General features: G+C 35.8%; 1 protein-coding gene across 1 annotated transcript; it reads left to right on the forward strand.

Annotated features, from left to right (window-relative positions):
- LOC104911452 (dnaJ homolog subfamily C member 1-like) lies at positions 1 to 18,393 on the forward strand. The gene is made up of 3 exons (XM_010712654.3): positions 1 to 116; positions 9,588 to 9,678; positions 18,188 to 18,393. The coding sequence occupies exons 2-3, from the start codon at positions 9,627 to 9,629 to the stop codon at positions 18,376 to 18,378; spliced, it is 243 nt and encodes an 80-aa protein (XP_010710956.1). The 5' UTR covers positions 1 to 116; positions 9,588 to 9,626; the 3' UTR covers positions 18,379 to 18,393.
- The last annotated feature ends 7,696 nt before the right edge of the window (positions 18,394 to 26,089 follow it).

A 26,089-nucleotide genomic window follows, 5' to 3' on the forward strand; every position in this document is an offset into this window, starting at 1 on the left:
TTGTGATTTTGTTTGACTGTAGAGCGCTGGACAAACCACAGTGGCATGACTTACTTCCATGCAAGCTGGGAATATGGTTCTGTCTCACTGTGAAAGCTTTGCCTCAGCTATTCCAGGTAAAGTACTGTAACTTAAAACTATTAAATTTCTTGATGGTGTTACGCATAATCATGTACTGCACTTGTTTATATTAATTTCCTGGTTCAAGTTTATATCTTTTATATATATATATAAAACATGCACACACGTATACTTTTTATAAAATACACACACACATAAAATAACATTATTTGGAGATAATTTTAATATCATAAATGTATACAAATGTGAGTATATAAAAGTTTATATTAATATGTTAGGGACTTCAGCAGCAGTTCCTGCTGGACACAAATACAGGAATGTTAAGAGGAGGAAAATATATGCAGACACCTATATTACAAGTAGCAACATCTTTTAAGCAATCTGTTAAGAAGATATTTTTATCTCAAATAGGCAAACACCATGTATTTAAATTTGAGAGAACAGTGCATTTACTTCTAACTGAGTGAGCTTTCTTTTTGAGGCACAGAATAATGATAGAAATTTATACCTGAAATTAACAAGGTAAAGTAAGAAATTTATCTTTGTAATTTAGATACTTAAACATGGGAAAGCTTGCCACAGCTTTGTTTTGGATTTTTTTTTTAAATATGAATAATGTTAATTGTAAAAGTTAGCTGATGTTCACCAGGTATTATAAAAATATCAGTTATCAGAATAACTTTTTAAATTTCAGAAGCTCTTGATTTCCCATGATCACATCCATTTGTTTTTAATTCACTGCTGACTAATGTGTATACATCAGGAAATAAGGGTGGATTTAATTTGGTTTGTACTATTAATATACTATTAATGCTGAATCGTAACTAGCATAAATATTCAATTTGTCTGAGTACAAACTGGAATTCTTTCATACAATTCATAACCCCTAATCTGTTAGCCAAAAGGCTTGTAAAACTTGTGCAGTAAGGAGAAGTCTGTTCTTTCAGCTTCTATTTTTATAGCTTATAACTTTTCCTACAGAGAGATGCAAAATTAATATTCCTTCATCTTTTAAATGTTTCATCAGGAGTATGTGGTTATTTTATTAAAACAACCTTTCTTAATCTCTTTAAATGATTTTAAAGTAAAAATGACTGCATAATTAAATCAACTGTTAAGCTTTGATGTTCATCCTTGATTGAGATGAGTTAGAAAAAAATTAATTTCACCAATTGTTGCAGCTGCATTTTCAAAACTTATTTTATAATTCTAGTACTTTTCCTTTAATTGCAAAATAGCCTCAGACTTACAGAATACAGGAATAATTGTAAGGATTTTTAAACTAAGATGTCTTGTAATGTTTCTAAGCTGTCATTTTGTCTGTTTCCTCATCTTGACATAGTCTATTAGGAAGTCAGCAGTAGGGGTTTCAGATTTTTCTGTTCAAACAGCATTTCTGCTAGACTGGCCAGAAAAGGTGATATTTTGAACTTTGTGGACACTTAGCTTATCACTTCTGCTTTGTATTTTAAATCCATTAAATTCATGATAGTGGAAAATTAGGTGTCCAATAACTCATGGAAAATGGAAGACCAGCAAGCCAGGGATATGGTAGCAGGGGAAGCACAATTTACAGGAATTCAGTGCAGGAAGGTTTCAGAGCAAGGAGGGTGTAAGGAGACAGGGTTCTAGAGTGAGTTGTCCCATTCTTAAATAATGCTGCTGCATAATTCCAGGGCTTCCATGTTCTTTAACATGACCTGCCATATATGTAAGTGAAAATGCAATGAATTACAAGTAAGCTTCAATGTTAAGAATTTTCAGGATTTCAGATAACTGAGTTATTGCAGTTAATTAGTTAAAAATACTTACCTGAGTATCACCTCTTCTGAAGAACCATGATAGCAGTGAACTCATATTGGGTATGAGAAGAACAGTGCAAAAGAAAATTTTTATGTTCTGCCTGGCTGGTCAGGGAGACTTCTGGGCTACTGAGTTCTATTTAAAGAATATAAAATAACCGTATTCCTTCGTACTGAGATCCTCTTTGAATGTAAGTGCCATTACCTTCAGCAGTACACTAATGTAGATTTGAGGCTTCAGAGTATTTAGGCTTTTAGGGTAAGTAGAATCACCAGGGCAGGTTAGCTAAAAGATGAGATATCAGCAGATACTGAGTGCTAGTTACACATGCTAATTATTTATTAACAAACTGTTATGAGGTTGACATAAGGATATCTGCTGCAGATTCTAGATCTTTATTGGGTTTATCTAAATGATTTTTCTCTAATTTAAAAGCCAATAAGTTATTTTCAAAGTTGGCTTTCATCCATACACAACTAATTCAGTCATAGAATAAGTTCTAAAAATATAATCCACATTTAAATATACCATGATTGGGAGTTAAAAGGCTGAGTTTTAGCAGTGCTTATAGTTAGGCTGAATTTTAGCAATGCTTATAATTAGCTGTAGTTTCTGCTACTGAGTTTCATATCTCTCAAGTCTTTCAGTGGAATAGCTGAACTGTTTCCTCAAATGAAGAAAACAAAAATACCTGCCTGTGTACACAAAAATCTTCCTTAGAGGAAACTTTTTTTTTTTTTACTTCTCAGTAAGTAAGGAAGTCAATTTAAACTTTTTACCACTTTTCAAATTGGTTCATTTTACCTCGCATCCATCCTCCCCTCCCCCCCTGAATTAGCGTGAATATTCTTCTTAGTACAGCTCTGAGGATTCAGGTTGCTGAGCTTCTGCCCATGCCTGACTCTCATTTATCCAATTGAGTGTCTTTCTCCTACTTCCCCTCCTCCTTCAAAATGTCAGATTTCAGAAGGAGGCACTTAAAATAATTAAGGTAGGCCTTTACTGAAGAAAAATGCTTTGTTTGCATGCCCCTGTGATGGCCTATGCCATTTTATTGTAGTCTGCATTTTATGTCAAGAAACTGGAAGAAAAATGAGTGAGAGGAGAATGAGAGAAACTCAAAAATGATTGTTTTTTTAACTGTTGACAATTGTATTTTGAGGAAAACTACATAGGTTTTTATATCCCTGCGTTTAGTGTAGTTCAATTTCAGGGTGAAAACAACATCTTAAAGCTTATTTCAAGAAGTGAAGGGAAAGGAAAACATAAATGTATCATCAATCAAATATCTGTGATGGGAAAGAAGTATTAAGCGGAGAGTAAATTACATTGGCTATTACAGATTTTAATTCTTCTAATGAAGACACAAGAAAAAGATAGAACAAAGAATGCAAGTTATTTCTAGGGTCATGAGAATGACCTGGAAGAAGGCTATTTACTTAAAAACCAAAAAACTCAATAAAAATGCTTGCTGGAACTGAACGTTGGTCTCACAAAGAAATAACACAGCTAAATATAGTGTGCAAGAATTTCAGTTCAAATGGTGCATGTAATACAGAATAGACAGTTTTGCTAATTATCTTTTTTCTTTGTGGCAGAAGAGTCAAGTGAAATGCAGTTTATTCCCAAAATAGCTGATGAGAGGTTTTTTCTTGGATGTGCAGACATGCAACTTAAGAGGTGGCATTTCTTAAAAATGTTCTTAATTATTCTTCACGAAATATTTTATTCCAAAAACTGAAGATAAGTATGTTTGTTTGCGTTGCTGACAGCTACATTTCTTCCAACTTTCTGTGGTGAAGCCTAGTTACAAGTGTGCTTATTTTTACACCAACTTCAGCACTAGGATATGGTTTTTATTAGTTGAATTATGTTCCTACTGTTGTTAGGAGAGTAATGAAGCAGGAAGTGTTTTTGTTTGTCTCATGCAGAACTTGATTCTTATTAAGAAAATAAACTTCCCTTTTATCTTCTGTCAGTAATAAGGTAGGCGTATTGCAGACCCTTTCAGTTTGCTGTTGGAAGAGCTTCTGGTGCTCTTCAGCAGTGAGAAGGCAGTTCATGCTCAATATGTAGCTGCAGTGGGTACAACCTAGCAAGATTATGAACAAAGCTTTCAGTTAGTTACTACTGAAACTTTTGTTTGTAAAGACCTTTGCGTAGTATGAAGTGAATTAAAACAAAAAGGCCAGTAATTTATTTTTATGTAGACTACCAGATGGTAATTACTGTAGCTGATTTAGTAGCCTGGAATAGATTCAAACTAGTGACCCAGAGGTGTTTAATTTCTTGGCATTTTTTCCTCAGGTTTTCTTTTAATCCGTGATTACATTTCAACACCTGCTTAGAGATGGTTCAGACTCTGGCCTTAAACGGATTGGCAATGTGTCATTAAACTCAAGAGGCTTTGCCAGCAGGGCATCTCCTTTGGCAAAGTTAGCTTTTAAGCAGGATTTGATTAGGTCAGCAAACATTTATGTGGGTTGGTTTTGTCTTCACATATGACTTTTATATAAAATCAGAATGTGAAATTAAAATAAAATTTATTGAGTTAAGTCTTTAAAAAAATAGATTTTTGAAAGGATTTATTCAAGTGCCAAAGTTTAAATATCTCCATAATTTGTAGGTTACACAGTTTTGAGTCGTTGCAGCCTGATGTACAGCACTGATGTTGGTATAAGTTGAGGGGAGTGAGCAGATGCAGGATGTGTGGCACGAGTGATTGCCCATTTGCTCTGTTTCTTTCTGTTTTGCAGCAGTTGGGAGAACCAAAGTAGGGATGAAGCTCTTGACCCTGAGGTCAATTAGAAGCTTAGATAAAGGTCAGAGGAGAGTGGATGATAAAACAAGTACTCTGGGTGTATGCAAGTGAGCGAAAATAATCTACCTCTAAAAGGGTGCTTACTGTCTGATACCTGAGTGAAAAAATGTGCTTTGTTGCATAGTAAAAGTTTTAAGTGAACATAAGACACAAAATAAACTTGTCTTTGTGTATTGTGCTGTGGTGGCCAGTTTTGTTCTGCTCCTTGAAACAATCCCTTGGTGTATGGCTGCATATCTCAGCATTTTGGAGGAGCGTAGCTTGTGAGTGCGAGGTGATGTTGGCTCTCAGTGAATTGGGCTGTTCTGTTGGGGTAGGAGGCTTCACTGGGCATGAATGGGGTTCCTGGGGAGGCCTTGCAGTTCCCCCTTCTGGCTGCCTTTGTTTTCTCGCTGTGGATCTGGAATACCCATCAGATCCTGCATTAGCACAGCCCACTGCTGGTCACCTGGTGCATCTGACACTTGCTTCGACTGCCCACAAGCTATACACAGCTGCAGAGCCTGCCCACACCTGGTGCTTTCCAAGGTCAAAGCATAATTTCCTGATCCAACAGAACATTTATTTACTTTTTTTGCCTTTGAGTAAACGTGCAAATTACAAATAAATCTAAATCACAATGTTCAGCTTTTTTTTTTTTTTACACTATTTGTTGCCATAACACTTGATTTTTACAGCCTATAAACCCATCAAAAAGTTCTATGCCATTATGATGGGCATTTTTATTGCCAATAAGTAGCCAACTGAAGGTCGGATGGTGCAGTAATTTTAATTTGACTACTTTATCATCAGTAGTTACATACAAATGTGCTCCTTTCTGTGCCTGTTGTCACTCTTGTAAAAATTGTACCAGAACGCTGTGCTCAAAGACAAAAACTAGTCCACGGACTTCATGCAAATATTAAAGTGGATGGATTAACTTACGATTAATGCAGAGAAAATTATTTAAGTGTACCAATTTAAAATCTACTTTTAACGGAGTTTCCAGTTAACTGTAAATTCAGAGAGGGAGGTGCAGGTATTTTTGTGTTAATCCCTCACTCCAGAGAAGTAGAATGTGAAGTTGGTTCTATCACAGAATCTATAATGAAGATTCATACATGATCAAACAATGCAAGTTGTTTCCATTGTTTGCCTTATTTCTGTTAATCTGTTGTCTTTCTGAGGTAGACCAGGAAGCCAGGAAGATCAACTGGATGAAAGAAAGCTGCCACCAACGACTCTCCCCTTCCCCTCCCCCAAAACAAACAAACCAACAAAACCTCGTCACCTTCCCTTCCCAAAAGTCAAGGAGAGGCTGGAGCCACTGAGTCTTAGTCAAAACTTAAGATTTTAGTTACAGGATTAGAGCAGTTTATTTATACTTCAGCTATGTTTGAAAAACAAACAAGCAAACAAAAACCTTAAAAGTCCAGTATCAAGAATTTCTGTACTTGTACATAGCTCAGTAATAAGTGCAGCTTTCTCCTGGCAACCTCAAATTTGTTGGCAGGAGACTCACATTTATTGACTAATTTAGAGCAAAAGTGAAATACAACAATTTTACTGTATTCTTAGTTATTTGTGATTAAAATATTGAAAATATGTTAATGAATAGTTTATCTGTCAATTTCATTTTTCGTCTGCAGTACTTTTTGAAATTTTTAGTTAAAATGTAAGAGTAGTCACAAGAGCTTCCTATACAGAGCAGTTGACATGATTTGGATATTCTAGCTGCACAATTTTGTAAACTCTAAAACATTATTTTCTCATTCTGTTCCTTCTTGGAAAGTGAATATTTGAATCATAGCATAATAATCCAGTGTTCATTATTCTTTTTGTCTCGACTACATATATATTACTGCTTTAATAGTGAAGTCATGTATTTGTGTTCTGCTTTTTTTTTTTTTTTGAGAATATCTCACTCACCTGCAAATGAGAACAAAATGTTATATTGAGTGGTTAAGTTGCAAGCTTTAGTTGGAACAGTTCCAAGCTTTGTATGCATCTTTCCTCAGTCCCTTTCTACCTCCTGAAGGATCAAAATGTTGCTTTTCTCATGTTTATTACCTGTTGAAGGTGAATTATACAGGTACAAAATTCTGAGGTGCGTATTTTCTCCTCTTGGGCAAAAAAAAAGGCAAGATGTTTTAAAAAGAAATTGGTTACTGAGTCTTAGGAAAAGAATGGTAACTTGGAAGTGGCTGTATCTGTACTGCGGCTGTTTTTAGGGCAATTGTGCAGTTATTTTATCCCCAAAGTATTTGTATTGAGACAAAAGGATTATTTAAATTTATCACTTCAGAAAAGTAAAAAATCTGAATGTAAATCTATTTTGAAATTCTATTCCTGCTAAAACTAAATATGCTTGAAAACTGTTCATTTCTTAGACTGGTACTATTCAAAATGTGCTTATTCATGTAAAAACAGAAGTTTTCTCCAAAGAAACTCCTATTTTTATATGTTCTCCAGTGCTTATTGTGTTGTAACTTAACACGTATAGTATTCATATAGTTTGTATCTGGCTGAAATCTCTTGTCAGGTATGTCTTCCGGTTTCTCTTCACAACCTGTAGAGCTATTTCTTGTGCTTTGGTGGGAAGATTTTGATTTTCAAATCTCCGAAATCCACTTTGATTCATTTTGTTGATTTGCTTTACATGTATACATCATTATATGTGCTTCAGAATGCTCAATATCCCTGTGGTTGTTTTTTTTTTTCTGATTATGGTATCAGATAAAATATATGATTAATAAGATAAAAAACAAATGTTGCATTTTTTACCTGCATATGACATCATTTCAGTGATAATCCATTTTATATCTCTAAAGCAGCAATACTAGTAAATTTCATTTACGTGCTTCTGACTAGTTTTCTTTGTTGTTCAGCTATTGTGTCTCATTTTTGTCTGAGCCACATTTCCAATTGTTCTGTGATTGACATGCTGGAGAGATTGACAGTTACCCCCTAGTGCCTGCTGTCTGGAGATCCCACAAGCAATAATGGATCTTACTCCAGAATTTAGCATCAAATATTGGCTTTCAGTGTCAAATGGGTTAAATTTAAATGCCGGCTAATTGTAGTCATTTTGAAATCATATCCTTAAACAAAAAAGCATTTCTTAGATATCAGCATGTCTAAGTCCTGCGTAGGTCGCACAATCCAAATGTCTCAAACTTGCAGCAGAAGTTAACCATTACATTTGTGGCTGTTTCTATTTTTTAGCAATGCAAATAGTCCAAATCTGGAGAATACAAGGAAAGTTTCTGTATGTGGCAAGTAAACCAAAAGGAGACCCAGTACTAATGCTACTTCTGTGATTCAGTGTTTCAACATTCAAACTGAATGTATTTATTTTAGGCCTTAATACCTAGTGTAGAAAATGGTAGTCCTCCTGCATGGCATCTACACGTTTTTAGCTCTGCTTCTACTGAAAAACAGCACCTCTTCCCCATCCCCCAAAACAAAGCTGTAAGCACGTGGGATGCTGTGTGCCAGAAGTGAGAAGTTCTAAACTTGTGAACTTCTAAGGGTGATCTACATAATCCTGGCAGAGAAATATGAATTCTTGTTTCCCAAACCCAAATGTAAAAAGAGAGGGAGTAAGAAAAAGTATTTTGGAGAAGAGGAAACCTAATTGTGGAATGTTGTCTTGTATCAGTGGAGTTTCTCTGAAGCATTACAATGCTCTGCCCAGAACAAAATTCTGTACTCCTTGTTGCCCCACATCCCACACGTGACTTTGAAGAGGTAGATATATAATGCAGTATGATGAAAAGAGCAGTTGTGTTGCAGTATCTTTTCAGTAAGCAATGTTTCTGAATAACTTCTGCAGTTAGATACAGAGGTAATGACTGCTTAACTCAGTTTTAAACTTGTTTTAATGAGAGCAACCTTTACTCAGATTTATGGGATGGTAGTGGAAATTCAATAAATATTTACCAAGATTTACAATACTTTCTACATTAAAATTTAGGTCACCTTTTTAATACGTAAGGTGGGTCTATGGTGTAATAACAAGAATAAATAATGACTTTAAAGAAGTAAATTTCAGTTATTCTAACCATTATAATCGATTTTGATGTAATACGAGAAATGTTCTGTCTGACTGGAAGGGATAAATAATTTGCCTGTTTTGGTGCTTATATTACAGTTTCATTGGTTCTGGATGAATACAGAAATATCTTAAATAAGCAACAGTAAGGAAGCACTCAATACCTCTTCATTCAGTGATCTGGTTGCTCGCATGTAGAAAGCTTTTGGCACAAATCTATAATTACTAATTGATCAGATATTGAAAATGTAAAGCTTATTGCAAGATTTGTGACAGGACTTCTAATTTTATGTGTAAGTATGCTAAACAGATCTGAGATTAGAATCTAATTCTTGGGAGAAAAAGGAATCTCGGTTTTCATTTTTTTAGCACTTCAACAGCTGTTTAAAAGATGCTTAAAAAAAAGGGGTAAGTTAGTGTTACCTTAATGAGTTGGTGGTAAGAAGATTGCTGCCTGGCAATTGCCTTGGTTTGTCCTGCACACATTGCTCTCATTAAAAACTCTGCTTTCTTTCTTGAACTTCCAGATTGCTGATGTGAGCAAAGTGAGTGCATGCACTTTTAAAAAGCTGTAGATAGTGATCAGAGATGTTTTCCTAACCATTTTCCTTTTTAGGTTGTCAATAAGCATCGTAACCTATAATATCAACGCTATTACATTAAAACCTTTATTACACAAAAAGTTCTACATTCTAAGCAAATAGTTTATGTACTGAAAAATCCTGTATTTCAAGGAAGTAAATGTATCTTAATATTTTTTTGGGGAGGTTAAATGAGAAATTAAAACAGAGCCATTGCAATAACTTGTTTGTATAAGGATGCTAATGTCATTGCAACATTTTCTTAAAGGATGCCAGACAATTATATGTAGAATATAAAGAAACAAAAATGAAGGAGAAAGAAGATGCCCTGGCTAAGGCTGAACTTGAAACACTTCAGAGTGAGTTTTTACCACTGTCTTAATAAACAAAGATATAATATAATCTACCTACTCAGCGAGATGTATGTGAACAAATGTTTTTATAATCTTCTACAATATGTGCTTTATATATTTCTGTACTGCTGTTAAATTTAAATGGGATTTTAATTTTGTGACTGTAATTTCACAGTATACTGCTGGCTTGCTTCTGTAGAAGCATAAACTCAGTTTATAGTTAGGTAGTATCCAGAAGAGCATGCTTTGCTAGAAATGTTGCTTTACAGGAGAGGGAAATCTCAAAAGCATAGATCTTGAAATAGGGAGAAGTGACCTCTGCTTTTTCAGCATTATAACTATTTTTTTTTCTGTAAATAACCATTTAAAATAATTTTTTTGGACTTCTTTTATATAAATTCAGTTTATTTTCATTACAAATAAAAAGTGAAGATAATTTGAATTTCCAGATGCATGGGTGCGGTCTTAGGAGAGAGATTCTTGCTGCTGTTGAAATAAATGTCTTAAAAGTCTTTGTACTTTCATAGAAGACCAGAGAAGGCAATTAGCATTTCCCATTATGAAGTATTCAGAATAATTATATGTGACTTCCTTTTCTTCCTTCAGTTATTTCCTTTAGACAGTGATTAAACCTGCTTTCTTCTGAGGACAATTTTAAAAGATTTTTGTTTGTGTTTTTATGTGCTTGCTTTATTTTCTGTACTTAAGTGCATGCTTTTAAGTTCTTCTATTCTGACAAGTGCACTGAGTCCTCTATAATAATTTACTAGCTTTGAGTACACATAAGCCTTTGGGCACTTAAAATACAGCTGCATTATTTATATTTTCAAAATAGCTTGATTCTATAAAACCAGAAACAAGATCGAGCTTCAGCAATAATTCCTAACTCAACTGTAGCTAAAACTTTGTTGTTGTTGTTGTTGTTTTTAAGAAAACAGGTAATATTTAGCATCCCATTGAACACTGTGGACCCTAGTCAATCTAGCAGGATAGTGCATTTAGTGCTTGCTGGGGAGGTCTGCAGCTATGTTTGAGATACCGATCAAAAAATGGGCCCTTGAAATGGGTCTTGACTTCAGTTATGCTAAAAATTTGTTAAATTGCCAGATAGTGATGTTTTGCATTGTTCAGCATAAATAGGACACGTTCTTCATTTAAGTTCATTAGCTATTTTGTGTATATTGTTTTAAAAGGATGAATTTTGAAAACAGAAGTGCAGATGGAATTGTGAGTTCATTAAAATTGTACTCTTTGTGCTCCTGTGTTTCACTATTGCCATTTATGAACTTTTCAGTGTTTCTTCTCTGTACAGATCTGCCAGGTGTCATGTGAGGGTTACTGCTTTTATCTCCTCTTCTGTGGGCCTCTGCCATACTCTCACTGAGAGGTGCAGGTTTGGTGCCCTTGCCCGTTCCAGGTCTGCCATGAGTTGTTGCAGAAGCACTACCCTGTCCTCTGTCACACCAGGGTGTCACCTGGCATCCGACCCCTCTGTCTGTAAGGAGACCTGATGTCACACATCTGGAGCAGGAGGAGAGATTAGTACTCACCACCTGTAATTAGTGGAGTTTGAAATAGGGCATGGAATTAATTTGGTCAACTATAGCAGTGCTATTGCTGGGTAACAGAATGAGCCATCAGTTGCTTTTTCTAGAAGAAATGATATTTACAAGAGAAAAAAAAGAGATGCATCTATGTTACTGTAGGGGAAAAACTGAGCAAATGTTTTTTTTCCAGAAGCCTGCATGCAAAGCATCTGCTAACACTGTTTATTTCATTATATTGTTCTTCATTGTCCTCTTTGGAATAGCATAACAAGGTTGTAAATCATCAAATGTGCATTTGGTGATCACTTGTCCCCATTCTTAATTTTAGAGGCAGTCCATGGAGTGTGAGTTCCTAATAACAGTTCCATCTATCTAATTGAGTAAATGCATCTCATGCAGATTAGCAATAGCTAATACTTTACAGTGCTTGTTTTTTCATGACCTAATTGCTAGTTTACCTCCATGTCTGTCTGCTTTCCTACTGAAAATGTTCAGTCATCTGTAGGCACCTTGAACTAAAACCAGAGAAGGGTATCAGAGGAGGAAAACATAATTTGCCAAGAGAAAGAGGATGATACTGAGATGTCATTAAAGTACCATATTTGGGAAGGAGGGTGGAAAAAGTATTTTCTTGGTATATCAAAACTGTGCATAATTCTGACTTAGTTTGTCAGTGCTTTGCGCTATTTATCACTTCTCAGTCCATTCAAAATACTCATTTCTCCTGCATATAGCAGCTTCACAATTTACCCTGCAGAATAAAGCAACTGATAGTACAGACTTTATTCCTAGAAAATATATGGTTTTTTGTGTGCAATTACGGATATCTTTGTTTTAGCCACCAAAATAGAAATGCTTTGCATTACCTTTTTTTTGTCCTTTTTATATTTGGATACCAGAACACATTATTCCTCTTAAAATGAAAGTACTTTAATTGATATAACTGTCACCTTTTCCAGTACTGTCACAGTTGCATATAATCTCTGCATCTGGCAATGATAGTCTTGTTTTTTGTAGTCATGGGATGTGAAATAGAATAAGTATTCTGGACAAGATACCCAGCCAGCATATAGGTAGACAAATGCAGTGGGTGAGCAATTGACTGATGGGTTGGACTCAGAGGGTTCTAATAAATGGGTTACATCAGGCTGGTAGCCAGTCAGTAGTGGGATTCTGCAGGGCTCCATTCTGGGACTAGTTCTCCTTAAGGTTTTCATCAGTGTTTTGGATGCAGGACTTTGGAATGCATACTAAGGCAGCTTGCAAATGATGCTAAATTGAGAGGATCTGAGCTGCCTTGATTTGTTCAGCCCAGAGAAGAGGAAGCCTTGTCGTGGCCTACAGCTCTGCACGAGGGGATTTGTTTAAATAATTAATTTTAGTGTTATATAGTTGTATCTTAATTTCAGTGTGGATTTCTCTAGCTTTCGCGTTTTTATTATTAGCATTTTTCCATGTTTAGAATAAGAACTTGACTGTATCTACAAATTTTCTTTATATGAAAGCATTTCTTTAGCCCTTAATTACTGCGGCTTTTCGGTACTAAATTGTTTTTTCAGTATAGCTGCAGATATTGTACCCTGGCTTTTTACATAGTGTTCTAATATTTGCCATCTTCTGATTATAAAATCATGTTTCTAGTGTTATCAGTGTTCTGTTTACAGAATCACAGATTGCATTAGCTCCACAGCTCTGATAGCTCGTTTCTGATCACTTGTGCTACCGTAACTTTAAGCTCTTACATCAAAGGCTCCCTGCACACACTGCATTTAAGTGCAGATATGGCCTAAGGTCCTAAGCTGTGTAATTTATTTTATTGGTGATCCGAAATGCTTTTGATTTGAATAATCCCAGACTGTCAGCCAGTCCATGTTCCTAAATCTTACTGCAGTTTCCTCTTCACTGTGAACGATTTTGCCCGTTTACGTAATCCAGCAATATACCAAAGGCGACTTTTCATTTATTTCCAAATAATTGATGAACATGTTGAATTATTGTGTTTAGTATTGATCCCTGCCAAAATGCAGTAAGTTGCTGACAGGAGGTTTGGAGAAAATTATTTCATATAATGCATGGGGTTTTTTGTTAGTGTGGGTGTGAATGTTCTGATCACTTAATTGTTACCTCTGAAGCCTATTTATGGCAAACTAAGTATCATTTGTTTTACTGACTGTTTTTGCAGGCCTTCTAAAGGGATTCTGAACTTGCAGCTTAGGTGCTTTTTGCAGTTGTATCAGCTAGTCAGTGTGATGCCTCTTCCTGCAAAACTTCCTTCAGACTTTACAAAAAAATAAATGTTCATCTTAATAGATAATTTTATGAGGTTTGCTTAAAAGAGGCTCATGTTTCATTTTTTGTTTGTTCCAAGGCAGATTAATCAGTTCTTAAATATTAGATTCTTAGCCTAGCCTTTTCTTGTTATTGGATGAGGTATTTGAGGAGAGCAAGAAGCATGGGGAACAGTGAATGTTCAGAAGAGAATGTGAAAGGCATCAAGCCTTTTTGGGCATTTTTGTGAAGTTGAGGATATATTCATCACTAAGGAAGCTTTTAGTCTCTTTGCTCAAAAATAAGCTGACTTCTCCGTCTCTGTGCAGCACGTGTATTTATGTGACTCTGATGCATTCATGTAATCCCATTGATTTTATTATGAAAACAAAAATGTGTATTTTTTTAACAGAAGTATTTGCCCCATAATTTCAATATTGAATTTATTTGCTCAGTTTTTTTCAGTAGACAGCCTAAACTTTAGGCCAACAATTTTTTTGGACTTATGGATCTGTTGTAGTACATCTGACTGTGTTGCTGTACATGGCAATTTTTTTGTGTCATGTTTAAGCAAATTTTAATGCTTTAAGTGCTTGTTTGTCTTTTATAGTTAGGTTGGTAAGTGTTGAAAGAGATCGTGTTGCAGTATCTCAGTGACATGCCACAACAATGCTTGCTGTCTGTGTTTGGTTTTGCTCATCAACACATGGGATAACAGTCAATATCCTGCTTTCTATGATTTTCAAGACATTGGTGTCTTTTTTTTAGCGTGTGTTTCTTGATGCTGAAATGGAAGCTTACAGGCCTTGCTGAGAGAGGGAACTTCAGCTTCATGTCTCACACGCAGAAGTTCAGCACTATTTTCTCCCCTTTCTTCTTTCCTATATGTAGTAGTCTTTTTTCTTTGAAGGTTTTTAATGCTCTTAGAATTCTTTAGAAGTTCCATCATCTGACAGGTAAAATTAGAATATAGTTTTCCAAAAACTTTAAAAATACAGTTTCGTGCTACTTTTCATTAAAAAGGTGCTATTATTACATGGTGCTCTCAGTCGAAAATGCTAGGTGATTCTTTGTTGTCTGAAAATGACAGCTGATAGATTCTAAAGCAAATCAACATTAGCCAGATAGTATTAATTCTGCCATTGATACAGTAAAATTAATGTGTTAACGAGGCAGAAGGACTAACAAATCCAAATTATCTGCAAGTCATTCATCAGACTTCAACACCTGAATCGTTATGCCGTAAACCAACAGAACATTTAGCCAGTTCTGTAATAGTGGTGAAGGCCTTTAGAAGCAGTGAGTACTGTACAGGTAAAACAGTTAGCTAATGGTTATGTGTTAAGGATCTCATTGATAGGTGTCTTGTACACTGTTTAAACATAGCAGACAATTGTATCTCTTTTTGTTAACTATAAAATGCACAGTAAAATTTAATCTTCTAGAGAATAACTTTATAGTTGTATTGGCGGAAAATATGGAAACTTAATATCCTTGTGGTATGAATTCAGCAAATGAGAAATTAATTTTTCCTACTGCAGAATGACCAGTAGTGTATAGAAGTCAGTTCTTAGAATACAGCAATCAAACAGTCTCCATGGTGCTTATGATATTGGATTATCCATTTATTTTTTGCTGCTACCTTTTTTAATTCTACCTGATAAACTAGAAGAGGTAGTACACTGTATCTTTACAATTAAAATATATAATATTCACAGAATATAGCAGTGAGAGTAAGATATTCGTTTACCCTGTTGAGCTTTAAATCTTGTTCTGATTTCACCCAGACCATCCATCTCCACTGCATTTAGTCATGTGAGCACCAGTAACTCTGGTCATAATTCAGGTCCACTGGATATTGTTTCCCACAAGGGACATAGGGGTCTTATCAGGCCTGATAGCTGCATGTTCTAAACCCAGCACCACTAGGAAATGGCTATATTAAGGGAATACTTGTGTTTCAAGATTTGTATCGCATCTGAAGATACTAGTTGTGGCAGCAGCACCAGGCCCGATTGTCCATCAGGCCTTAGCTGATACAGTATTTAGCTCTCTAGGCTCATTTAATACATAGAAAGCGCAAGCCTTATTCTTTTTAGAGAAAAGCAGCAAGTCAGGTCAGGAGTATCTTTTGGTCTTCCAGCTGAAGAACTGATAACGAAAAGATAGCATAGAAACAGATTTTCCCCCTCTGTGTCTGATGTGACTTCTGATGTTTGGCAGAATTAAATTTCATCAACCTGTTCTCCTTTCTCCACTTAAAAGAAGCACAGTGCTCTGTTGCCTTAAGTTGAAGCTTAGTACTGTGCATCATTACTTCTGAACAGCATTCTTTAGAAGTGTGCATAAACCAAGTTTTTGCCAGCAATACTTGAAGCCCATTGCCATTCCAGCAGAAGTCTTGATGTGCCATTATTTTCCCATCTTAAATACTCCTCGTCTATCTTCAAACAGTAAATATTCGCCTGGCTTCGAAAATTCGAGGTTGAAACTTTTCAGTGAGTTTTGGGGAGTGCTGTGTCAAAGGTGCTGTGACTTCAGTCCTGTTTATTTTTTTAATTTCAGTGTGTATGACAGCCATTGCAGAATGTAAAGGATATGCTGAACTCCTTCATCTTTCAGTATCTGCATAGGAGAAAACGGAGACAGGTTTTTTAATTCTAGTTGTGTGCTTGTTTGAGAATATGCAGCCATCTTCTCTAGATGAGATTTCTCTTTCCTTTTGTAGTTAAAAACAGAAGGATGTCTTATCTGCTTCATGTCTTCTTCTCTCATTCATCTGCCTGAAGAAGGCCCACATGCTGGCTTTAATGATGGATTTTAAAGTGGGATGCAATGCCCTCTGGACATAATGTTACAGAATTACTTCTACAAGTAAAGAAGGAGCATAGGTAATCTATTTAGAGACTGGGCTCTAAATTTTGATGTTAAAGTTAGATATATTCAGGCGTTAGCTATTTGCATCTTTTGAGAGTGAAAATTTGCAAACAGTAACTTATGAGGTGCAAAATACATGAAAAATCAACTGTATCAGTGTGTTCACAGTTATGTAATTCCACATGACCACTTGTGGTTTTGCAGGGTCGAAATACAGTGATAGAATCTGTCATTTAAGGTAACTCCATAAAATATTTTTGTTGATGTATTTGCAGTGAATAGTTTGTGAAGTCGTTGTTACCTGTCCTTGTAAATCTGAGCACCGACTTCAGAAGCTACTACATGTAGCGGCTTTGGAGAAAAATGAGATAACAATTGATTTATATGACTTGGTTGTAAAATAAATAAATAAATAAATAATCTTTTGAAATAGGCAAAAAATATTGCACCAGTATTGTTGAGACTATTCATGCTCAGTCATTGTTTTTGTAAGTATTTGATTCCCAGGAATGTGTTTGAAACACATGAAACACATCCCCAGTGCTGTCCTTGTATACATGAGTGTTAAGAAGAGGAATTCTCTGTCGCTGTCTGTAGGGGAGCAGTTGTCCTCTTTAGGAATTCTTTTTGAAAAGATGCTCATGAAAAGCAGATTTTGTTTTTATCTGCCTGGGAAAAGATTGGGATATGGTTGCAGAGGCAGGTAGATGTATGCTGATCTTGTGGCTCCCTGCTACTGAGAAGTGTGGTTCTCCTCTTTCTTGCCCACCATCTTTAACTAGCTTGGCTATTTTCTTTTTGTTTAAATGTGAATGTGAATTCCTACTAGATTTGTGAATTGAATTTATTAAATGTTTGAATGGTTGTCAAAGCAGGAAAAAAAAAAGAGCACACAGGCATGCAGTAGGGAGCGGAAAGATGGAAGCAGCTCAGGACTGCTAAAACTGGAGATGGGAATAAGAAAAGGGGAAAAAAGAGCAAACACTTAGATATATCTAAGGCTTCTGGGTGCTTCTGGGTGCTCTAGCTTCTTTTTCTTTCTGATCCTCTTCTTTTATTTCCTAGAGTTCTGACAATTTTCAGTCAATCTTGAGGCTTTCTTTCATGTAGATCATAGTGTAGTACATCTGTTTTCAGTTATTGGATTTTAGATTGCTCTTGTTGTCCCTCCTTCCTTGGTGTCCCTTGGTTTGCTAATCTCAAATACTTCAAATACTATTTGAAGGACAGTGAGAAGCAGAAAAGAGTTGTCAGTTTGGGAAATGAGGTGCAACATCTAAATATTCTTAAAGGTGTGAAAACAAACTTATTCGTAGTTAGTGAAATCTGAGAACAGTGAAGCTATCTATTGGCTTAGAAGCTTTTACACCACACAGCTAACCACAAAGGAATGCAGAACTGTCTAAAACTCACTTTTCTGCCTTTGCTGTTCTTGTTTTAAAGTTTGCAAGACTTTGGAGATCTTGTAACTACTCCCTGTGCTTTTGCTTCTACTAATCTTAATTGTCAGATGTTGTAGTAGTGACAGGAGCTAGCTGTGTTTTTGAGGCATTCTACATTTGGCACTCTTTAAGTCCTAGCTGTAGGTAGAAGAGGTGCTAAGTATATGCATTGTTATTTAAAGCAATAAAACAAAACAAAAAGCAAATAAAATGATTATGCAGTTTTCTAAGTTATCTATTCCACAAAGAAACTGAAGACAGTTCCAAAATGAAAACTGAATATAGCATTCAGAGTTGAGGAGCTAAGCCTGCTTCAGAATTATACTTCTCTGCAGTATTTGAAGCATTACTTTTTCTTTTTTCTTTTCTGTTTCTGTATAGAGGAGAAGAAGCCTAAAGTCAAGAAACCAAAATCTGAATTCCCTGTATACAGTGTTCTGGAATCAAGTGCTTATGTACCATCCTATGACCATGGAGCTTCTATAGAAGAGATTGAGGAACAGATGGATGACTGGTTGGGAAACAGGAACAGAACACACAAAAAGAAGGCAAGTACAAAATCTTTAATATAGTTATATATTTCAAATGTTTTCATTTGCTTACCTCTTAAGAAAATGGGATGTTTTAGGTGCAACCATGTTTGTATATAGGTAAAGTCTAGAGAAATTTTAGTTGTTGGATAGAGATATGTTCAGTGTAATTTGTGTAATGACACTGAAAATGTTAAAATAAGAGGTAGTTGATTAAATCATATGAAAGCTCTCTATGGCTTCTAATATAAATACTCTTCTCCTTCTCTAGAAATTAGTAGAACATATTGTTGTCAAGGTACCTGAGGCTTGTTTGTCTCTCTTAATTGCAGTTAATAACATTTTATTTTCCAGAACTGATTCTTCTATGTTTTTTTTTAAAAAAAAGGTTTTATTATGTTCTTAATATCCGTGTGCATCACTTTTTGACTATGAAACTCCTTATGTATTTTGTATATTTGGTCTGACTTACAATATGATGTGTGCCTATTGTTAAGCTTCTTCCTGTTAGAGGTCGGGGTTCTTACTGGCAGTTACTGTAACAAACTTCTGGTAAATTTTATTAAAACATACTGGCTCGAGAATGTGTAGTTTTCATCTTAGTACTGAGTTATGCAGATGACAGGAAAGAAGATGTTGTAAATTGATCTCCTTACTTGAAAATCTGCCTTGCCTGACAGACTGAGGTGAGAAGGATTGTATTCAGGGTGAAGTTAGGGCAACATGTTGGCTTCAGTGTCAAAACAGTGAAAGAAGTTCCTGCTGTTGTCTGTTTACTGTGTGCTGAAGATTTTCTTATTCTTTGATTTTTTTTCAAGCCTGTGAAAAACACTCTCTGTTTTTAGGCAGACATGAATTTTTTTACTAAAATAATTTACATTTTGCATGTCAAATTTAATCATCTTCCAGTAATGTATTCCTAGGCTTCATGACTTTTCAGTTGCTGAGTTTCTTGCTGTGTGTTTTTGTGCCTATTAATTCTCTTTTTCTATCTTATTTATGTATATAATATGTGTGTGTATATATATAAAAATATATATATACATACACATATTATGTTCTCTTTTGTATTTCTGTAACAATTTTTTTTCCTCAGAAAGCTCAGCTTTTGACTTCTGTGTAAAGAATTGAAACTCTGAATCCTTACACACTGGAGCATAGTCATATCCAGTTTCTCTAAGCAAGAACTCCTGTCCTTAATTCTGAGATAAGCTGACTGGGAGTTAGGAGCTGATGTTTACAGACATTGCTTTGTGCACCTTAATGCAAGCAGATTTTGTGGCTGGAGTCTTTCCTTGGATTTCCATGGAAGTCTTTCTTTGGATTTTCACTGAATGAGACTGAGCCTATTCCATCTATAAGTTTGCACCTTTAACACAGAGTGAGTAGAAGTTGTGTCTTCAGAGACACTGCTAAAGGAACAAAAGTTGTATGTTCATCCTTTCAGACATAAGAGTCAAAGAAATGAAAATATCTTGAAAAACTCCTACTAGAACGTAAGTAACTTGTTTTTCTACGTTCATTTGTGGAGGTTCAGTGCTAAAGCTGATAAAGTTGACTCAGGAGCTTACTTCTAGAATTGCGTTCTGTTGCAAATGGGGTTAAAATTTTGGGGACTGTTGGGCAATTTGAAGGTATACTGTGTAGGTAAGGTATTTGGCCTGAGCAAGCTGTGATGAGGTGTGCTTGACAGCTAACAGCTAAACTCAATGCAGCATTTGATATAATAATACTGAAAAGCAGATCCATGAAATGTCCAAAGAATTGGAGAATGTTCACTGGCTGTAGTGGATTGCAGGAGCCGTTTGCATATCAATATAAGGATGTTAGTGTCATTTTATTTGTAATAAGCTCGCTGGGAAACTGACTGTAGCACAGGTGAATTGTTTCTGACTGTCATTCAGTGGATTTTCTGTTTTGGAAGATACGTTTTCTTCTGCTACACATCACGGATGTGAACATGAAGAGCTTCCCCCTCCTACCTCCTTCTATCACTTCTTTCATAAACATATAACAAAGTGTGCGTAACGTCGGTGTCTAAGTTTTGCTTGTCTTAGGAATAAGTTTTTCTTCCATAAAATGTTTGGCCATCAGACTTTTTCTTGGCATCATCGTGCTTCATTCATATGAAAGCTTGCTGGGTTTGTGGGGCTTTTTTTCCTTACGTTGGCTTGAGGATGTGCACTGTGTAAAGTACGCGAGGCCAGGGAGCAGTTACCCATGTGAAAAGATCCAGCTGGCCTGATAAAGTAGTACTCTATTATGTCATCCGTCCATAAGCAGTGCTTTGGAGTTGTTGTCCCTGATGTTCCTATCCAGGTCTAGGTGATTATGTCTGGCTTTACATTGTCCGTGAGCTTCTTTGCTCTGTTGTCATTGGTTTGTTAGAAGAGTTATTCCTTTGTTTGGAAAGTACTGTATCGTGCCAAATGCCCAGTTTGAAAACCTGTGTCTGCACTCTTTGGAAAACTAGGTTTGTGAATTTAGATGCATTGAAGCTGTGTAATAGGAAAAATTAGATATTTATTGTTCTTTCTTCAGCAGTAGTCTGGATTTTTCTCTGACGTACTCATTTAAGAATGAATGAACAGGAAGAAAAAGATTAGCAATAAGAATCAATTTTGAAAATAATTTACTAGTGTATAGTAGGAAAGGTTGAATAGGTTGGGTTTTAGCCCTGAAAAGCTAAGCTAAGTAACTCTTCTTCCAGTCCATTCCAGGCTGTTCTAGGCAGAATGGTAATCGCATCCTGTTACTTACAGCCTTTCACAAATATATATATAAAGAAAGATTTATTTGAAACAAAAAAATTTACATTCAAATTTGGAAGCGCATGTAGGGGGAGAAGTGTAACTACAGCATGTTTACCTTCACCACGTTTGAAACCTTTTTTTGATTGCCTGACCTATTCCTGAACTTCTTCTGTTAAGAGTAGTGCAAGCAGACTCGACTGTAGTGGAGAGCGTGGAAATGGTGCAGTGAGACTCCTGAGACTTCTTCTATATGAGAATTCGTGTTGTTAGCTAGCATTAAGTTGCAAATTCATGTAACTGCGTTTACACTATTCGTGCAAACTGCGTGACTCAAAGCTGGGAGGAATTGCTAAAAGCTCATTCTCATGCCAGTGGCAAATTCTTTCTGTACTTTTAAGAGTTTTATTCCTATAGCTATTTTCTTTGGTTGCTGGTTGTTAATACTTCCAGATTAGATCTTCTTTCAAGTTATTAAGAGCATATAAGTAGCTAAATTTACTTCTTAGCTTCTGATTTTTATTTATCTGTCACCCAAAAAGGACTAGAGTAAGTATTCTGTGCATGCTTGGTAAGAGTTAAGGAAAATGAAAAGTTTCACCAGGGCTTCCTTCTTGGTTGTGTTATTTGTTGGCCTCCAGGTATCGTTAAGTATTGCATTACTTTGTAGCTGTTTAACCCTTCATTTTCCTCTGGAGCAACCTGTGAAGTAGAGATGGAATTAAAAAGAGCATCTGGTTATGTTACATTTGAACTTGTTCTGTCCTTTCTGCACGTTTGTGCAAAAATATATGTATTTATCACTTCTGGACTCATTTTATTGATGAATCATTTCAAAATAATTTCTCTCCAAGTGGGATTTCTCTCTAATCTTCATTCTGATCAGATTTTACATGATTTGTGATGCACGTTTTCATGAGAGTCCATTGTCTATGTGAGTAATGTGTTGATGCTGCAGGAAAATCTTGGCCCTTGAGAAATCAGTGGAGGTTTATCATGGTCCTGAGTGGGGCCAGGATTATAATTCCTTTTGGTTTACACATTCCTCATCCTCTCCCGCTGGAATCTACTCTTTATTCATCTCTGAAGATAGGTTTCCTAGTTCTTCCTCAGTGAGGGATGAATACTTTTGACCTTTTGATATTTGCTTGCTCTGTTAAGGGGAAATAAAGGTGGAGAAAGACAGTGCCTGATCCCTTCCAGCTGGGCCAGATGTATCGATTAAAAAATCATGTTTCTCATTATTTTTGTTTTTCATGTAATCCTGCAGCACTTCTTGGCATTTGGGTTTTTTTGATATTGCTGGAACACCTGGCTTGATTTTACTAAAGTAAGAATAGTAACAACTATTTTTGTGCACAAAGATGGGAAGCTTAGATAACGTACATCTCCTGCATTTTCCATACTTTCAGACTCTTTCTGGTTAAAATGCTCTTAGTACTTTTATTTCCTATGGACCATTCATGCATTGTACTTCATAGATGGGGTGCTGATAACGGGATGTCAAAAGTTTTACTTGAAAGCTGACTGTGGATCAGTGCTATAAAATAACCAAACTTTACCTGCATGACGTAGATCTCTCTGCTTCATAACTTTGTAAGGCAAAATGCTGTGCAAATGCTGAATTATTATTCTGTTAGCTTTAAGACTATGGGTTTGACAATTAAATTTTAGTCATTTTATAGCCTTGCGCATTGCGTAATTGCCAGCCAGCCTGCCACCTGCTCTCTTCTGCCTTGAATCTTCCCACATCTGTGCTGCTTTGAAATCTGAGTATGCTTTTTCTTTAGTAGCAAATAACATGGTGCTTGTTCTAATCAGACATCATATGATGGATTACCTGAATACAGTTTCCAGGCTTTTAAAAAATGTTAATGCCTTAAGTAAGTAGTTTGTATCTTAGCAGGATTAAGGTGCTGCGTAAACCAGATGTTTTAATAAGTTGGTCTTCTAGGGAAAGGGTTATACTGTTTTTGTGTGCTACCTGAGGTCATCTAGTTTTGAAATACTCAGGTGTTTTTTTTTTTTCTAAGCAGTGAAACATATGTAGTATGTGGTAAGCATGTTTGTATTCTAACTCCCTTTTATTCATGGGACAGATAAATGTGAGCAAGTGGCAGTCTGAGGTTGCTCCTGGTGTCCTGCTGGTGTGCCTCGACCCTGACCCAGAGAGATTGCTGTAGGTTGAGAAAGTAAATCACTCTGTATGCCCATTGAATTTAAGCCTCTATATTGAGACTGCCAGCAACCATACCTGTTAGTGTCAGTTATGATGCTATTCACTAGAAGCTAGTCTGAGCTCATAATACATTTTAACCTGAACTCCAAACTCTCATCAAATGGTGATGACTTTGAGTCACTATTGATCTGGGCCATATCGAATTTAGTGACCCTGAGGTGAAAATCCCAGTATTCTATTACCAAACCCTTAAGCAATGTAGTTTCACTGAAAAGATAACTTCATTAAAAAAAGAAAAAAAAGAAAAATCTGCATTAGCACAGTACTGAAAGTGTTAAGTCAGAAGACTCTAGGCTTTTCTGTAGTTTATTGTGCTTTGTGTTACTGCAGAGGAAGCAGACTTAGCCTGAGTAGAATACTGTTTTTTACATTTTAGAATAACTCTTCAGTGCCTGTCCTATAGGTAACTCCTGCAATTTTCATATTTACTTTAGACCTAATGAAATGGCTACTTGTGTCCTACATACACATGCTGCTGAACGTAGCTATTTATGCCTACCTATAGAACATTTACTCAGGCTCTTGCCTGAGCCCTGGGAACAAGTGCAGAACCAAATGTTCATCTTTTTTCTGTGGAGCAGAAAGCTACCAGTGAGACATTCATGGTAACAACTGAGATGGTGAGGAGAAGGCACTCTTCTGTTACTGTGTCTGCAAAGTAGGTGATAGGACTTTATTTACCAGTGCAGTAGATGATCGCCTCAATTATTCAAAAATGGTATGTTTTATTCATCCCAGACGCACATAGTATTCATTCTCTTCCTTTTTTTGTTCCTCAGTACAAGCCACCTGGATGTAATAGACAAAAGAATACTTGAAAAACTTCAGAATTTTCAAATATCATACTTGAACAGCCAATGGCTTGTTGATTTTATGACTGATCTTTTTTGTTTATTTCTGTGATTGCTGAAATAGAGCAGTTTGTTTCTGGCAAAATTAGTACATTTTGCAAGTTTCTGGCCAAATAGTGTATTTTTTAAAATTTTGTTGAGGAAAAATACAATTTTCTGCTTTTTGAATCTTCTTTCCCCTAATACAGAAAATGATGTTTCTTTCAGGCTTGTACCTTAAATATTTATGCCTCTATGGACTTCACTTTGTACTTGAATGCCTGTAAGAAGAGCAAAGAGTGTATTTTTTTTTATTTTTTTTTTCCCTAAAATAGTATCTATTAATTTTTGGGTTTTCCTTGGGTACACAGACCCACATTTCATCTGCTATATTAAATATGCAGTGCCTTTAGTTTTCTCAGCTTTTCTTATGAAAGAGTTAAGTTGCAGGATGATTTTGACAAATTTTATGACTAACATCTCAAGTTGGTTTCTTTAGTGGTGTAATAGATAGAGATTAAAGAACAAACTGCATCTGTGAGTACAAAACAAAGAATAGAAATTATGCCAGTGGAGGTTCAGAGAAAGTGAAGTTGTTCTGGCTGGTATTAATGCCAGCAGTGGCTTACAAAAGAGTTGGAGAGTTGGGAAATACCTCAGAAATAGAAAAAGACTGGAAAAAAATACTGCTGAGCCACTGCTAATGTAAGAATGTGGAATTTATGCATTTCCTTTTCTGTCTTCTTGTCCTTGACCTATTATTTTAGGTTGGATAGGTTAACAAAGCATAGGAAACTTTTTATTTCTGTATTTATTCGTTTATAGAATGCACTGGCGTGATTACATGTAATTCAGTAATAATCTTCTCTCGTGTACCACGTTCATGCTGCCTACAACTAGTTATTGTAATGTATGCAGGCAGGAAAGTTATGCTGTGAACCATTTAGGAGGTTATAGAAAATCAAAATATCAATTATTTGATATGAAAGGGAAAAACCTTGCGTAAAAAGTACCTATTTACAATCCAGACAGTTCTGGTAGTATGTGTAAAGGAAACAAACAGGCAAAATACATATTTCTGTAAGGACATTTTCAATATATGTATAATAACAATATGATATATAAACACTGTCATGCTACCTTTTTAAAAAAAAAAAAGATTAAAAAAGATGACGAGTTGTGCGTATGTACTAAGTTAAGGCCATACAATTGATTTTTTTTCCGAGACGTTTCCTGATCTCAGTTTAGTTTTTATTCTTTTTTGTCTAATCAAATATAGCAGCATAGGTGCTTGTACTGTACAGACTAATACGGTCTGATTTCACCAGCATGCTGTTGCTGTGTGGTGTCAAGTTATAGCTTCCAGAGGTGATTTATGTGCCTTGTATCCACAATTCAATCTGACCACAGTTTTACACGTGCTTTATATATCTGTGTGTGTGTGTATATGTGTATGTGTTTGTATATGTTTGTGTGTGTGTATATGTGTATGTGTGCGTGTGCATATATATATATATTTGGTCCTCAGTTTTTGGAGCCTGAAAACCACCCAAAAGCTCAAGTTAATTGTTCAAAGGTTAACCTGTGCAGACAGATGTGTAGGGCTTTTCAATTGCAGCTGTTTTAGCACTAGGCTGCACTATGACTTCTGTGTAGACACCTGCTTGTGTCCAAACCAGGTCTGTGTAATTTTTAGGGCTAATGTCAGTTCTGTTATGTTAACTTCTAGAACTGGGTGTCTTGATTTGCTGCATGTCCCAAGCCTTGTTTCCTTTCTGAGGCTGACATGGTCATTGTCTATTGCAGAAAGACTTGGTAGCAGACATAAGAGAAACCTTGAACCTACCTGTGAGTGATAGGGATTTTATCTTTCTCAATTTGACATTGAAATTCTGACTCTTGTCATTGAAAGTCTCTCTTCTGATTTGAATCTT

Source organism: Meleagris gallopavo, chromosome 6 (genome assembly GCF_000146605.3).
Source record: "Meleagris gallopavo isolate NT-WF06-2002-E0010 breed Aviagen turkey brand Nicholas breeding stock chromosome 6, Turkey_5.1, whole genome shotgun sequence".
NCBI lineage: Eukaryota > Metazoa > Chordata > Aves > Galliformes > Phasianidae > Meleagris > Meleagris gallopavo.

Excerpts from the sequence above, each read along its gene's own strand:
- LOC104911452 (XM_010712654.3), top strand. The coding sequence starts at position 9,627 with ATGAAGGAGAAAGAAGATGCCCTGGCTAAGGCTGAACTTGAAACACTT. Across the intron at positions 9,679-18,187 it reads TGAACTTGAAACACTTCAGA|AGGAGAAGAAGCCTAAAGTC; the intron begins GTGAGTTTTTAC and ends GTTTCTGTATAG.